The 16,602-nt window shown below is 41.4% G+C and overlaps 1 protein-coding gene across 13 annotated transcripts in view; it reads right to left on the bottom strand.

The window, feature by feature from the left end:
- Window positions 1-16,602, bottom strand: part of rapgef6 (Rap guanine nucleotide exchange factor 6) — a 262,348-nt gene that overhangs the window by 77,424 nt on the left and 168,322 nt on the right. For all 13 annotated transcript variants that reach the window (XM_033029271.1, XM_033029274.1, XM_033029281.1 and 10 more), the window contains one exon: window positions 14,303-14,434. In XM_033029271.1, the coding sequence (XP_032885162.1) occupies window positions 14,303-14,434 (132 nt within the window). The remainder of the gene's footprint in view (window positions 1-14,302; window positions 14,435-16,602) is intronic.

Here is a 16,602-nt window from a genome sequence, read left to right as displayed (position 1 = left end):
TCTGCCCACTCACTTAATCTGTCTAAGTCACCCTGCAACCTCATAGCCATCCTCTTTGCAGTGCACACTGCCACCCAGCTTTATGTCATCTGCAAATTTGCTAGTGTTATTTTTAATTCCATCATCTAAATCATTAATATATATTGTAAATAGTTGTGGCCCCAGCACCGAGTCTTGCGGCACTCCACTCGTCACTGCCTGCCATTCTGACAGGGACCTGTTTATTCCTACTCTTTATTTCTATTATCTGCCAAACAATTCTCTATCCATGTCAATACCCTATCCCCAATACCATGTGCTCTAATTTTGCCCACTAATCTCCTGTGGGACCTTATCAAAGGCTTTCTGAAAGACCAGATTCATTGCATCCACTGGCTCTCCCTTGTCCATTTTCCTTGTTACATCCTCAAAAAATTCCAGAAGATTAGTCAAATCCTTTTCCTGCTATCCAAATGCGCTGTTATTACTTCTTTAATAATTGACTCCAGCATCTTCCCCGCCACTGATGTCAGGCTGTGGTCTATAATTCCCCGTTTTCTCTTTCAAATTTCTTGAAACGTGGGATGACATTAGCTACCCTCCAATCCACAGGAACTGATCTATAGAACATTGGAAAATGATCACCAATGTGTCCTCAATTTCTAGAGCCACCTCCTTGAGTACCCTGGGTTGCAGACCGTCAGGCCCTGGGGATTTATCAGCCTTCAGTCCCATCAGTCTACCCAATACTATTTCTCGCCTAATGCAAATTTCTTTCAGTTCCTCTGTCTCCCTAGATCCTCTATCCTCTAGTACAAGGGTTCCCAACCTGCGGTAAATTTATCCCCAGGGGGTTAATTTCGCCAACCCAGGGGGTAAATTTGTTGATTCTGGATTTGTACATATTTTTTCTCATTGACTGACTGTGTTTGGTTCTGGTAAAGTGGTATCTGTTCATCATTAGTTGTTCATAAATAAGTGAAATCATATTGTTATGTGCTATTAAAGTTGCAAGGGGTAAACGGGACGAAAATGGTTGGGAACCCCTACTCTAATACATCTGGGAGATTGGTTCTGTCTTCACTAAGGAAGACACAAACAAAATACCTGTTCAACTCTTCTGACATTTCCTTGTTTCCATGGCATCAATGCAAAACACAATTAGAAAACAATTCAGTGCAAGAGATAGTACATAATGTTCTGTTGTTGAGATAGGATTAGGGCTGGACGTGCTGGTTCAAGAATGTGATAGTTGCAAGAAAGTAGATTAGTTTATAGACGCAGCATGAAAACAGGTTTTCGGCCCACAGAGTCGATGCCGACCATAGATCACCATTCCACACTAATTCTATGTTATCCTACTTTCTCAACTATTCCCTACACACCAGGAGAAATTTAGAGGGGCCTATTAACCTACAAACCTGGATGGCTTTGATGTGTGTGAGGAAACTGGAGAATCCGGAGGAAACCCATGCAGTCACAGAGAGAACCTGCAAACTCCACACAGACAGCTTCAAGATCAGGATCGATCTCTGATCTCTGTTGCCTTGAGGCAGTTGCTCTACCATTGTGCCACCCAGATTGTTTCTGCATCTGGTGGTATGGAACCCCTGCCTAACAGTTGCAGTAAGAAAGGGTCTTAGACAGATGGTGGGGATTCTTGATGTGCTGTTATATGCATGAGTAGTGAGAACTACAATGAAAATATCCCAGTTGTCTGTGCCTGAACCCCTCTGTGAGTGGGTCACCAACTTCCTGACAGACAGGAATCAGCATGAGAGGCTGGGAAAGCACACCTCAAACTTGCTGACCCTCAGCATAGGAGCACCACAAGGCTGCGTATTCTCCCCTCTCCTTTACTCTCTCGACACCAACGACTGCACCTCAGCAGACTCCTCTGTCAAGCTTCTCAAGTTGGCGGACGACACAACCCTGATTGGACTGATCCAGGATGGGGAGGAATCAAGAGTCAAGAGAGTTTTATTGTCATGTGTCCCAGATAGGACAATCAAATTTTTGCTTGCATCTGCCTACAGATAGGAAATGACACAGCTGGCGTCCTGATGCCATTGCAACAACCTGGAGCTCAATGCTCTTAAGACATTGGAATTGATTGTTGACTTTAGGAGAGCTCCCCCTTCCTCTCCCCTCCCCTCACTCACCATCAACAACACCACAGTCACATCTGTGGAGTTATTTAAATTCCTTGGAACCATCATCTCCAGGGACCTTAAATGGGAGGCAACCAACTCCACAGTCAAAAAGGCCCAACAGAGGATGTACTTTCTGCAGCAGCTGAGAAAACACAATCTGCCACAGGCAATGATGGTTCAGTTTTATACTGCCATCGTATAGTCTGTCCTCACCTTCTCCATCATGGTCTGGTTTGGCTCAGCCACCAAGTATGACATTAAGAGGCTGCAGCGCATCGTTCGTTCAGCTGAGAAGGTTGTTGGCTGCAACCTTCCCGCTATCAACGACTGTACACTGCAAGGGTCAGGAAGTGAGCGGGTAAGCTCATCTCTGACCCCTTCTATTGTCTTGTCTATTGTCCGGACTGTCAAAGCCGCCAGTCAGACATAAAAACACGTTTTTTCCACGAGCAGTGGCTCTATCCAACAGCCAAAAGTCTGTAGCCTCCTCTTGCTCTGGTATTTTGTTTAAATTATAATGTTTTATTTTTAATTATCTACTGTATATCGTGTTGTTATCATTGCGAGCAAAGCACCAAGGCAAATTCCTTATATGTATACATACTTGGCTAAGAACATTTATTCAATTCAATTCGATAGATGCCACCTTCTGTGACAACACCTCAAGTGGATGCTTTTGATGGTGGGGAGGGCTGTGCCCTTATTGGACTGAGTTGTGTCAACCACTCTGTGCAGCCTCGTGTGTTCCTGTGTTGGAATTGCCTGATACAATCAGACAGGATACTTTCTACACTGCATCTATAGACGTTTGTTCTACAGTAAGAGTAATACTGTAAGAGTATTCGGAGACATGCCAAATCCTGCTAAACTTCGCAGAATGTAGAAGCACTGGCATGCCTTATTTTTGTTTCCATCTATATGCTCAATATCCCTCAGTCTCCCAATATCCCTTTTCTGAAATCAACGATTAGTTGCTTGGTTTTGATGACATTGAATGGGAGGTTGGTGTTGTGGCATTGCTCAAGCAGATGTTCTATCCCACTTCTGTATGCTGACTCATCACCACTGATTTGGCCAACAACAGCGGTGTCGTCAGCGAATTTACAGATGCCATTGTCACGGATGTAGAGTAAGCAAAGCAGGGGGGGCTAAGCATGCAACCTTGAGGTACACCGCTATTGATGGTCAGCCAGGAGCAGCTGTTGTTATCGATCTGCACTCATTTAAGTCTGCTGTTGAGGAGATTCAAGGATCCAGTTGCAGGTGGATACAGTGGATCAGGTTCTCTGCAGTTTTGGCGATGAGTTTGGAGGAGACGATAGTGTTGAGCTGCAATCGATGAACAGCAACCTGACGTATGTCTTGTTACACAGGTGATCCAGAGCATGTTGAAACCCAGTGAGACAGGAGTTCCTCTTGATCTTTTGTGGCCATAAGCAAATGGAAGAGGATCCAGATCATTTCTGAGGCAGGAGGTGATGTGTACCATAAGTAACTTCCCAAAGTATTTCATTACAGAGGATGTAAGTGCTAACAGGCAGTATTCACGGAGACAGGTAACCTTGCTGTTTGTGGCACCAGTACAATAGATACCCTTTTGAAGCAGCTGGGAACATCAGACTGCTGAAGCTGGAAATTGAAGATGTCCTTAAATGCTCCAGCCAGTTGGTTCATACAGATCTTTAGCAATGTGTATTTACCCTTGGAGGATGCACTAATGTCAACTTCAGAGACCATCAGAGTTGTCAGGGACTGTGCAGGTTCGTGTTGGCGTGTCATTGTTGGCCCTTTCAAATGTGATAATAAGCACTGAGCTCATCCGGAAGTGATGTGTCATTTGCCACTTCCGAACATGCTGAATATATAAGCGCCAGGTTAAATGAAAAAGTAGTATTGACAGGCTATCGAAAAATAAATCATTCATCACCAGACTCTCCTTCATAACTTCACAATTATAATGAAAGAAAACTTAAATATTCTGAATTTTAATGGAATAACACTTAGATTTGCCACTTTCTTGTACATTCTCAGGTGCTGAATCCACGCTACTCTCTTTTAACAATAATTTGAAACTAATAATACTATTACATTTTAATGATTACATAAAGGAATTTGATTATCAAAATTATTTTCAGATTAACCTTTATAGGGTAGAAGTAATTTGTTTCTTGTTCGCTGGAAGGCTGTGGTGGGCAAAATATATCGGCAAACCTGCACTATATTGTGGATTACAAAACAAGGTTCTAATTATCATCCTCCACTACTGATTTAATTCCTTCCTGTTCATTCTCAAGTTCTCCCATTATATAAACTTTCTAGCCCACGTTTATGGCTTACCCGTCAGTCTCACCATCATTCGTCACTTTATCCCCATACTTTCAACCACAGACAATATTTATTTACCTGCTTTACCACAGTTGATTTTCTTTCCCATCTCCTCTGTATTAGCCGATAGAAGATAGCCAATTCATTTGCAGTTATACCGTAGGTGTCAAGACCTTCCATGACCCATTATTAACGTGTAATTATTAATTTTCCTCATGTCAACCTCATGCCCCATCTTCTATCCCTCACGTTCAAGGGGAACAGGCGTTAAGGATGAGGATATAATCTTTGGATTGGTGGGGAAAAGAAAGAAGGGGTTTGTGCTATGGCTAAAAGAGTTAGACCATTGTTCTTTATATTAGGGATAAAGCAGTCCATAAGCTCCTTGTAAATCATTTTTTCCTGAGATAATCCAAGAACAGTTGGTGGTTTTAGTGGGGAAACAAGCCTGAGTATGTTGGATGTGGTCTTGCCAAATCTGACAGTAAATAGTTCAACCAATCATGTGTGTGATTTGACTTTCCTAGCTATACAAAACCATTCATAAGGGGATATTTGGAACATGTATTCCACAACTTGTTAGGAGATTGTTAAATAGGATATCAATTTTCTTACTATCTGGAAGGCTAACAGTTCCCATATTGAGACATTTGATGCATTAATGCAAAATGTTATATTGAAATGAATAAATAGAGAATAAATAGCGATACAGGGCCCTCCATCATGTTTGGGACAAAGACCCATCATTTATTTATTTGCCTCTGTACTCCACAATTTGAGATTTGTAACAGAAAAAATCACATGTGGTTAAAGTGCACATTGTCAGATTTTAATAAAGGCCATTTTTATACATTTTGGTTTCACCATGTACAAATTACAGCAGTGTTTATACATAGTCCCCCCATTTCAGGGCACCATAATGCTTGGGACACAGCAATGTAATGTAAATGGAAGTAGTCATGTTTAGTATTTTGTTGCATAACCTTTGCATGCAATGACTGCCTCAAGTCTGTGATTCATGGACAACACCAGTTGCTGGGTGTCTTCTCTGGTGATGCTCTGCCAGGCCTGTATAGCAGCCATCTTTAGCTTATGCTTGTTTTGGAAGCTAGTCCCCTTCAGTTTTCTCTTCAGCATATAAAAGGCATGCTCAATTGTGTTCAGATCGGGTGATTGACTTGGCCACTCAAGAATTTACCACTTTTTAGTCAGTCAGTATGTTTGTCAGTATGTTTGGAATCATTGTCTTGCTGTAGAATGAACTGTCTGCCAATGAGTTTTGAGGCATTTGTTTTAACTTGGGCAAATAGGATGTGTCTATACACTTCAGAATACATTATGCTACTACCATGAGCAGTTGTATCATCAATGAAGATAAGTGAGCCAGTACCTTCAGCAGCCATGCATGCCATGGCCATAACACCCCCATCACCGTTGTTTCACAGATGAGGTGCTTTAGATCTTGGGCAGTCCCTTCTCTCCTCCATACTTTGCTCTTGCCATCACTCTGATACAAGTTAATCTTCATCTCATCTGTTCACAAGACCTGTTTCCAGAATTATGGTTTCTCTTTTAAGTACTTCTTGGCAAACTGTAACCTGGCCATCCTATTTTTGCGGCTAACCAGTGGTTTGCATCTTGCAGTGCAGCCTCTGTATTTCTGTTCATGAAGACTTCAGCGCACAGTGGTTATTGACAAATCCACATCTGACTCCAGAAGTGTGTTTCTGATCTGTCGGACATGTGTTTGGGTATTTTTCTTTATTATAGAGAGAATTTGTCTGTCATCAGCTGTGGAGGTCTTCCTTGGCCTGCCAGTCCATTTGCGATTAGCAAGCTCACCAGTGCTCTCTTTCTTCTTAATGATGTTCCAAACAGTTGTTTTTGTAAGCCTAAGGTTTCACTGATGTCTCTACCAGTTTTATTCTTGTTTCTCAGTCTCCTAATGGCTTCTTTGGCTTTCTTTGGCACAACTTTCGTCCTCATGTTGATAAACAGCAATAAAAGTTTCCAAAGGTGATGGAAAGACTGGAGGAAAGACTAAATGCTGAGAGCTCTCTTATACCTGCATTACGGAGGAAATTAAACACACCTGAGCAATTACAAACACCTGTGAAGCCATGTGTCCCAAACATTATGGTACCCCGAAATGTGGGGACTATGTAGAAACACTGCTGCAATTTCTACATGGTGAAACCAAAATGTATAAAAATGGCCTTTAATAAAATCTGACAAGGTGCATTTTAACCACATGTGATTTTTTCTATTACAAATCTCAAATTGTGGGGTACAGAGGCAAATAAATAAATGATGGGTCTTTGTCCCAAACATTATGGAGGGCACTGTACGCACAGACTCACATACCCGCTAAATATATTGCTAATGTAAGCAAAGCAAGAACGTTTAAATGTACATCTGTTATATGAGAGAATGACCCTATTAATAATTAATACTAAATCAATCCTAAAAGCAGCCTCAGTCTTTAGCCCAACAAAGAGCTAAATAACTCTTCAAAATTACAGAAGAATCCAATCCAAGCGCCTTGAGTATTAGAAAGGCGCTATATAAATCCCATCCATTAATACATGATAGCAATTATCAGGAGCTCTGATCAAACGAAGGGCATTACATACCGGAAATTCAGGCCTATAATGCAAGGTATGGGGACTTCTTTAGATATCAATATTTATTCCAGATTTCAACCCCCCTCCCACCAACCTCACTCTCCCACTGACTAGGAAACTACCTTCACTGTGCTGAACACCTATACCTCGACCCAAACCACTGACTTACCCTTTTGCCTCCACAGATACTGCTTGCCCCACCGAGTTCTTCCAGCAGTCTGTTTTGTGTTTCTCTTTAGTCTGGATAAATAATCTGTTTAATTTATTTTGTATCTGGTCTGGGTAATGGTTACTACATTAGTTTCAGTTTATCCCTTTCTCAGTGTGATATGAAGATGTTATTTTCCTGCTTAACCTTCAGGGGAGGCATACAGCTGGGATGAGGAATCCAATCTCATTGCTACCAATCAAAGCAACAGGAAGTCAATGCAAGCCATCCATAATTAGTATCTTCAGGAGGCCATTGTTGATCCTCAGAATTAACAACATTAAATTGACTTAGCAATTCAATTTGTAACACCTGAAGATACAATAATCTTTTGGCTACATTATTGAAAACAAATTAGTATGTTACAAACAGATGCTATATTTAATCTTAACTACATGTCATCATAATAAAATCAACTAGGTAGTGGAATTAACATCATCGACATCTTTCCTTTATTTAACCCGAAGAAAACTTCTGAACATATTGAGTAGATTTTGCTCTGATTATTAGTGCATTAAAGAAAACAAAGTGAATGTGGAAGGTCTTGTTTCTTAGCTTTTCAGCTTCCAGGAATGCTGAACCAAACTAAGACTCAATAAGGATTTTAACATAACTTTTATTTTTGAACATTTTTGTTCATTTTTAAAACACTGAATATGAATGACATGGCTTCAAGGTGGGATACAAGTCTTACAAGGGAACCATATTAATAATTAGTTTCAGCTCAAATAAATGAAGGCGCAATTAAAAAGGTGCGATGTGCTAGCGTAACTCAGGTCAGGCAGCATCTCTGGAGAACATGAATAGGTGACGTATCGGGTTGCGACCATTTATCAGACTGATTGTGGGGTGGGGGGGGAAGGAAGAAAGTTGGAAGAGAGGACAAGCAGGACAAAGGTGCAATTAACATTAGCTTCAATGATTATCATCAAAGACTAGTGCAAGTCATGCGAGTCCAGGATGAAATCCAGTATGACTAGATAATTGATAATATTCAATGTTCAGCAAGAAATAGAGATAAATTGAAATCTTTCACAATCATCTTTCCAGTGATACAAACAGAACATGAAATGCAAGCGCCCAATACCTGAATAGAAATCAGTAAGTAACATGTAACCTTTTAAAAATAAGGACACAAATTAATTATTTGTCATTATGGGGTATTTTTGGAACAGTATCATCTCTCAATATTTGTTTAAATAACAATTTATATGGGGTTCCAAATTGTGACCAATACTCCAATTTGATTAATTGTTTGTGCAGTAAATGTCCTCCCATATGAAGAGTTGCATCTTTCACACAGCAGCATGTAAGAAAGCTAACTGTCTAACCTATCAATACCTCATTTGCAATTAAATAAAAGGAACAATTTTCATCAGTTGTTTGGTGACAAATTAAATAACCTCAGTGCAAAATAAATTAGAATTTTCATAAGTTATTTTTCTAGAGGTCAAGCTCCAACCAATATATAGAATTGTATTCTGCTATTGAGCAAGTCACAATTTGTAATGTGCAATCGGCTCTGTCGATCATTATTTTCCTGCAAGGCTAGCTATAGGTAATAATATCATAAAGAGCTTCATATATGACTGAAAAATGCTTTACCTTAGATACTTTAAAAAAATCCGATAAGCTACAGTAGCTCATAAATGATTACACATCAGAAAGCTCTGTGCAAACGTAATATCATCAGGACATAATTCTAAAGGTTACAGTGGCATTTTAGATTATTTAAGCCAGCAACGCACTACTTCATCGAATATCAACATGACATTTTAAATCAAGCACATTTAAAGATTAGTCAGAGGAATCTCAGTAATCACACTGCCACGTCAAAGACAATTATTTTTTTAAAATAAGTCAATGTCCTCTTTAGTCCATGCTAATACAAAATTAATTTTACATTAACATTAAATATTTGGTTCTTTTTGTATATTATGATTCTCACAATTTAAATTTAAAGGTTTCATGTTTTATTCAAAAACCACATAGTTTTGTAGATCAAATACATGCACTTGGCATTCTTGGTAGATAACAAACCCCATAAAGCAATTAAACCAGTAATACTGCAACAGAACAACAAAAAAAGACCACAAGAAGCTGCACAATGGAAATTGCAAGTGTCAAATGGAAAGATGTTCTTTCACGCCTCAATAGTTTGTAGGCTGAAGAAATGGAAATCTTGAACTCACTGCTTAATGCTAGAATCCCAAACAAATGAGCTTCTGAAACCCAGTAGGAAATACATTTCCTGAAGACAGTACAATAGATATCATTAAAAAGTTTGACACATTCTGTGGTTGGGACTGTTAGGGGGAGATTGACTCTGGGTGTAACTATGAAAAATTTGAATGCATCAAAAGCGGATGACTGATATTAAGAAGTGTTCCAATGATCAGAACCAACCATTTACGTTCTGAGTAATTAAACTTAAAATGAGTAAAATTTGGCTGCAAAACCCAGTTGCATAACATCTGCTGTTTGGTGGCACGAGTGCCACATTGATTCAGATAAGTGCACCTTTGCAGCACAAGTTGCATCGGTTAACATATTGTTAAGGATTAAAAAAGAGTTTGTGGTGAAGTAACATAGAAACATAGAAAATAGGTGCAGGAGTAGGCCATTCGGCCCTTCGAGCCTGCACCGCCATTCAATATGATCATGGCTGATCATCCAACTCAGTATCCTGTACCTGCCTTCTAACCCAGCAGGTCAGGTAGCATCACTGGAGAACACGATTGGTGATGTTACGACAAGACTCTTTGAAAGGATAGTGACTAAAACATCACCTATTCATGTTCTCCAGGGATGCTGCCTGACCCACTGAGTTACTGCAGCACTTTGAGACTTTTGTAAACCAGCATCTGCAACTCTTTGTGTTTATATTGATACGGTTATTAGCAACCAACCACTGCAGGTAGAGAGTGTAGACGGTTTGGAATGTGTAATAATAGCAGTGAGCAATTAGAGCTAAAAAATTCACAGCTAACCTTACACTGCTGAATATTTATTTATTAGCAGACAAATATTCCCTGCCCGACTGTCAGCAATTAAGGAAGTTAGGCACTGATTGATTTCTACCAGTAAATGTTTTGTTAACTCTTGTTTAGTACTTCCAGGCTACATTAATGCTGCTAAAATTTGCAAGAAAACAAGGGCAGAAAAATCATATTTTACACCTAATCTTGTATTAGATCTGTACTATCCAGAGTAAAATGTTACCCCTTTTTTAATTTAAATAAACTACATACATTCATCCTATTAGTTTTACCTTGAAAGTTCTCAAATGAATTGTTGAATCCCTAATATCCCATCACCAGTAATGCTGCTTTCATATAGCAGATGCCCAGGAAAATTGTAATTGAGCACTAAAGGCCATCTTTAACCATGTGAATCTTGACTCCAGTTTGCAATTCATGCACATATGGGGCATACAAGGAGAACTGTGCTGCCAAATGAATCTGGCAGAACTGGTAATCGGCAGGCTCAAGCAACCGTTCCACTGCCAAGACCTCACTGAAAGACGTTGGTCGCAGGTCCCAAAATGTGAGGCAGTCAGCTGCATGTTGCATAACTTCCCCATAAGATGTCATGCCACTATCTACAGGATGCTGCAGAGCAAAAGGAGGAGGCTACGAAGGAATAGTCACTTATTCATGTCCTTTAGAGATGCTGCCTGACCCATTAAGTTACTCCAGTTCCTTGTCTTTTAAAAAAAATGTAAGTCTGCATCTGCAGTCCCTTGTGCTTAAATGTTTTGGCTGGGTTGACAGTGCCCAACTCATTTGACTGCTCAACCAATAAACACAATTATAATTGTTTATTTATCAAGTCTTCACCTTTATTCTGTTGCCTTCTAGCATATCATTTGTTTGAAGCACAATCCAATCACAAAACAAGCACTCCAAATAAAACTTGGAAATCAAAACGTGCCAACAGTTAACCAATCAATCTTGCCTGTCCAATTAATGATCTTCTTTGCATACTCTTGCCCATCTTAAAACTCCTACAGTTCCACCCAGTATCTGCAGCATGGCTCATGCAAGGATGTGTAGGAAGGAACTGCAGATGCTGGTTTAAACCAAAGATAGACACACAAAGCTGGAGTAACTCAACGGGGCATGCAGCATCTCTGGAGAGAATGAATGGGTAACGTTTCAGGTCGAGACCCTTTTTCAGACCATGTAAGGATGTTGGCTTTGTATCACCTTGGACAGAAATACATGCAGTATGTACCTTATCAAAAGTTTGTGCAACAAACAAGGTAATCGGCCCATCATGGCTGAATAGATGACAGAATGTGCAGGACAAAACTACTGGTATCACATATCAGAATATGGTAGAGTTTATCGTAAAACATAAGACATAGTAGCAGAATTTGGCCATTCAACCCATCGAGTCTGCTTCATCATTCATTCATGGCTGATCTACGTTTCCATCTCAAAACGCATTCTCCTGCCTTCTCCCTGTCGCTACTAATCAAGAGCCTATCAATTTTAACTTAAAAAATACCCAATGATTTGGCCTCTCCATGTGTCTGGGGGAATGAATCATTGGGCTAAAGATATTCCTCCTCATCTACATTTTAAAGGTACATCTTTTTATTCTGAGGCTGTGCCCTCTGGTCCTAGACTCTCACGTTACTGGGAAACATCCTCTCCATATCCACTCTACCAAGGCCTTTATCAATATTTATTAAAGAAGCCCAATGGAGTTTCTTAATGAATGAGGGGGCTTTAGTGCAGCAAAAATTTCTGTTGTCACTGTTCGAGTTGAAGAGATCTAGCATTTCAGCTTCCATTTATCGATTCTGACCGGGGGTTGGGGGGGTCGGGACTGGCTCTCGGCAGCTGCGCGCACACAGAACTGCGCCTCATCCGCAGCCAGGATTGAACCCATGTCCCCACCGCAAAACCGCCACTGGACCGTCCCCGGTCCCTCCCTCCCCCCACACATTCGAGTGTCCCATCCCCGCCCAGGGGGCGGCCGAAGATGTCCGGACCGACGGGACACCGGCCCCCAGCCAGCGCAGAGAAGCGCCAACCCGGCCTCTCTCGCCGGGCCAACCGACAGCCCAGACCAATGACATCAGCGGCCCCAGGCCCACAGCCAGCATGGAGAAGAGGTGCTGACTACAGCCCAACCCCGCTCCAACTCCAGAGGAACCCGCGCCCCGATGGGCCACTACGGCGGGCAAGTGCCTGTTCGCCCACGGCCTGGCCTCGCCTGCGCCAGAGCACCAGCCTGGGCTCGGCCTCCTCCGGCCCGGTGTTCGACTGGGCCGCGCTGTGGGCGGTCTTCAGCCTCGACCTGGAGATGGAGCTGGCCCGGACTCTGGGCTTGGGGCTGGGCAAGGGAGGGGGGGTGGAGGTTGCTGCTGCTGCCACCAGCACCACCAACAGCACCAGCAACTCCAACGGGCGGCCGACCTGCCCATGGCGGGCAGGAGCCCATCCTCAGACTCTCTCCGAGCAGGACGACTCCAGCAGCAGCGGCACCGAGTTGCCTGTCTTCGAGCAGGGCCGGCGGCTGCCCATCTTCAGCAGGATCTCGGTATCAGACTGGGGGAGATGGGGTGGAGGTGGAGGGCTACTGGCCAACCCGGTGGGACAGGCAGAGTTGAGCTGGAGCCAGCGACTGCAGCACTGGCTGCAAGTCTGGGGTCGCCCCCACTAGCCAAAGGCCACCCCGGACACTGCTGGACAGGGACGGGACACCGGGGAGGGGGCGGGGACGGCCCAGCAGCAACTCAATAGCACCCGCAGCAATGGAGAGCCGGGCCCGACACCAACCACAGACGAAACGCAAGCCTGCACACAATGCAGCACCACTGTTGCCGAGACTGTTTTTCGCTTGTGACCTATGACCTGGGCATGCGCAGTTGAAATACCGAACTTGCTTAGAAAGGAAGCATCATCGTGATTAACAGCAACGGAATGATGAAATTATTATGAACATGCAACACCAATTTGTTACATTGTCTACTCCAAGTAAAACTGGTATAGAATCATTAAGCATCAGAATTTTAGCATCCACCTTTGCATGTTAGCTGATTCAGCTCCCTTTATTACTGTGTTTAGTTTTGACTTCTGTCAAGCAACAATAGCAGACATCATACAAGATTTCCCAAAAAATGCTCAGTTGTTCTTTTTAATTGGTATTTGGCTAAGGTGACGAATATCTACAAGGTACAGGAAACCAAATGTGCACAATACCTCCAAAATGTATTCTGTGCAATAACAATCCTGTGTGTTGTTTTGGCCAAATCTCTTTTCCTCTTATTCAACATGAGGGAAACCAAAACCATTGCCCTCCATTCTCATATTACAGTTTCCATTTCCAACTCTGACCACTGATTGTGATCTGGAAGTTTGTGATCTGGAAGACAAGTTCTTGACCTTACTTTTTCCCATCACAAAGACTCCATGCTCCATTCCATCACTGATTTCTTTAAATATGTCAGAACATGTCCATTCTCAGCAAATGTTCTATGGGTTCTAATCCTCATCCCTCTTGAAAAGCTAATTTGACACAATTAACCCCAATTAATCCTCACCCAATCCTCACTATCTGGACATGGCTCCCAATCTTTCAAATTAAATCCTGGCCTCTTTCTTTGATTCCCTCAAACCTGTTCCACCCTACCTTCATGCCCTTTTCCATTCAAGCATTCATCCCTTGTATATTATTTTTGCATCTCTGGATTCTTGAACCTCACCAAGTCTCTTTAACACCAATGTTCCTAAACTGGGACTTCAGACCTGCTTACTAGCAGCATTGCCCGAAACGCTTCCATCTCACTACACCCTTTTGTTTTTTCCGTTACCAACTTTATCTCCTAGACCAGGACTTTGGTCAATCTTTTTAGAATAACGTTTTCAGTCCTATTTACCATGTGCACAAACCTGTGAAGTAATTTGGAAATTAAATGCCACAGGTATTTTGCAAGTCATGTGCTGGCGTGAATAATTACTAAAAAATAATTATACTGTTTCTCCTCATTGCAACTTTACCTGATAGATATCTGACAGGCTGCTGCTCCCAGAGTCACTGGCAATACTGCACCCAGACTGGCTGGAAGGGACAAGTGTCACTTGTGGATGTGGATTATCTGTGAGGTGCATCTTGGAAAGATCTGCAGGAAGCTGTAAAAATTATGAGGAAGGGAGAAAAGAAATCATTAATTTGACAAAATAAACCAAAAACATAAATTAAAGAACATTAGAAATGCTTGCTGACCTTTATAATAGTCTACTAAATGAACTCAGGTTTTGCAGGAGCGTGCATGATGTTATTTAAAATTAATTAGCCAATAAATCAGTGTCTAAGTGTGCCCTCATCTTGCATGCATGGAATGAATACTGCTGGTGTTGATACTTAGGTACAATAGTCCATGAATATCGTTAAAATAAGAGTATGCATTACAAAACAAAAGTAGTTTGTGGAAATATTATAACTTAAATATTTAAACATCATGGACTAGTACCAATATATTTATATTGTGACCAAAATGAAGCAGCATATTTTTGCAAGATTATAGGTAAATCAGCCTTGCAAAGGAGGCCTTTCTATAAAAGGATTGTTCAGATTGTAGGAACAATGGACACTTGTAAATATCTAGATAGTTATTTTGTGGATTGTTTGCTGTTTATTGCTATGCTGATTATTTTAGCTTTTAGAATATCTTGGGTGAAGATGGTGGAGTGTAATGGTAGCTGATGGGAGGGAGACCTAGATATCGCAACGTAGGTGACCAGAGAGGGACCACACTTTTTCCACAATTAAACAGTTGTCATATCCAATTACTGGCACTGGAAATGTTTCATGCAAGACAATTTCTAAGCAGAAATGGAGATGGAAATGTGCAGAAAGTGAACAAAAAGTGGATGGTGGATGTTGCAGATCAGCAAGCTGTGAAACTAAATGGGGATCAAAACATGAAAGGAGCACAAGCAAAATCATTTTTTATAGGTACTGCATCAGTAGGAAACAGTGAACACTGGGTTTCCGCCACTTGATTTGTATAATTGCATTGATTCAATATTTCCAGTTTGTGAAAGATAAACTTAAATATTTAACTCTTCTCTCATGAATAGCAAGCATTTTAACAATTAACAGCCACAATCACAGAAACCTTCTATTGAACCGGATTAGATGCATATGCCAAGTTGGGAATATGTTTACGCAAATATTCCATAGTCCAGAGGAGCTAGAATTATGAATGATCATGTTTTCTTTTGATTCAAATATCACTAATTTCATATTTATGTAACAGGTTTGGCACAAGCATTCCAGATCATACAGTATCCTCCATCATATTTGGGACAAAGACCCATACGTTTATTTGCCTCTGTACTCCACAATTTGAGATTTGTAATAGAAATCTAAATCACATGTGGTTAAAGTGCACATTGTCAGATTTTAATAAAGGTCATTTTCCATAAAGCCCCCCCCCATTCCAGGGCATCATAGTGTGTGGGACACAGAAAAGTCATGTAAATGAAAGTAGTCATATTTAGTATTTTGTTGCATATCTTTTGCATGCAATGATTGCTTGAAGTCTGCGATTCATGGACATCACCAGTTGCTGGGTGTCTTCTCTGGTGATGCTCAGCCAGGCCTGTATTGCAGCCATCTTTAGCTTATGCTTGTTTTGGGGGCTAGGCCCCTTCAGTTTTCTCTTCAGCATATAAAAGGCATGCTCAATTGGGTTCAGATCAGGTGGTTGACTTGGTCCCTCAAGAAATGACCATTTTTTAGCTTTGAAAAACTTATTTGTTGCTTTAGCAGTATGTTTGGGAACATTGTCTTGCTGTAGAATGAACCGCCGGCCAATGGGTTTGAGGCATTAGTTTGAACTTGTGCAGATAGGATGTGTCTATACACTTCAGAATTCATTATGCTACTACCTCACCAGTTGTATCATCAATGAAGATAAGTGAGCCAATACCTTCAGCAGCCATACATGCCCAGGCGACAACACCCCCACCACCGTGTTTCACAGATGAGGTGGTATGCTTTGGATCTTCGGCAGTTCCTTCTCTCCTTCATACTTTGCTCTTGCCATCACTCTGAAATGTTAATCTTCGTCTCATCTGTCCACAAGACCTTTTTCCAGAACTGTGGTTGCTCTTTTAAGTACTTCTTGGCAAACTGTAACCTGGCCATCCTATTTTTGCGGCTAACCAGTGGTTTGCATCTTGCAGTGTAGTTTCTGTATTTCTGTTCATGAAGTCTTCTGCGGACAGTGGCCATTGACAAATCCATACCTGACTCCTGAGGAGTATTCCTGATCAGCCGGACATGTGTTTGG

This window comes from Amblyraja radiata, chromosome 11 (genome assembly GCF_010909765.2).
Source record: "Amblyraja radiata isolate CabotCenter1 chromosome 11, sAmbRad1.1.pri, whole genome shotgun sequence".
Lineage (NCBI taxonomy): Eukaryota > Metazoa > Chordata > Chondrichthyes > Rajiformes > Rajidae > Amblyraja > Amblyraja radiata.
The sequence above is the reverse complement of the archived record's forward strand: the minus strand, read 5'-3'. Positions and strand labels throughout refer to the sequence as shown.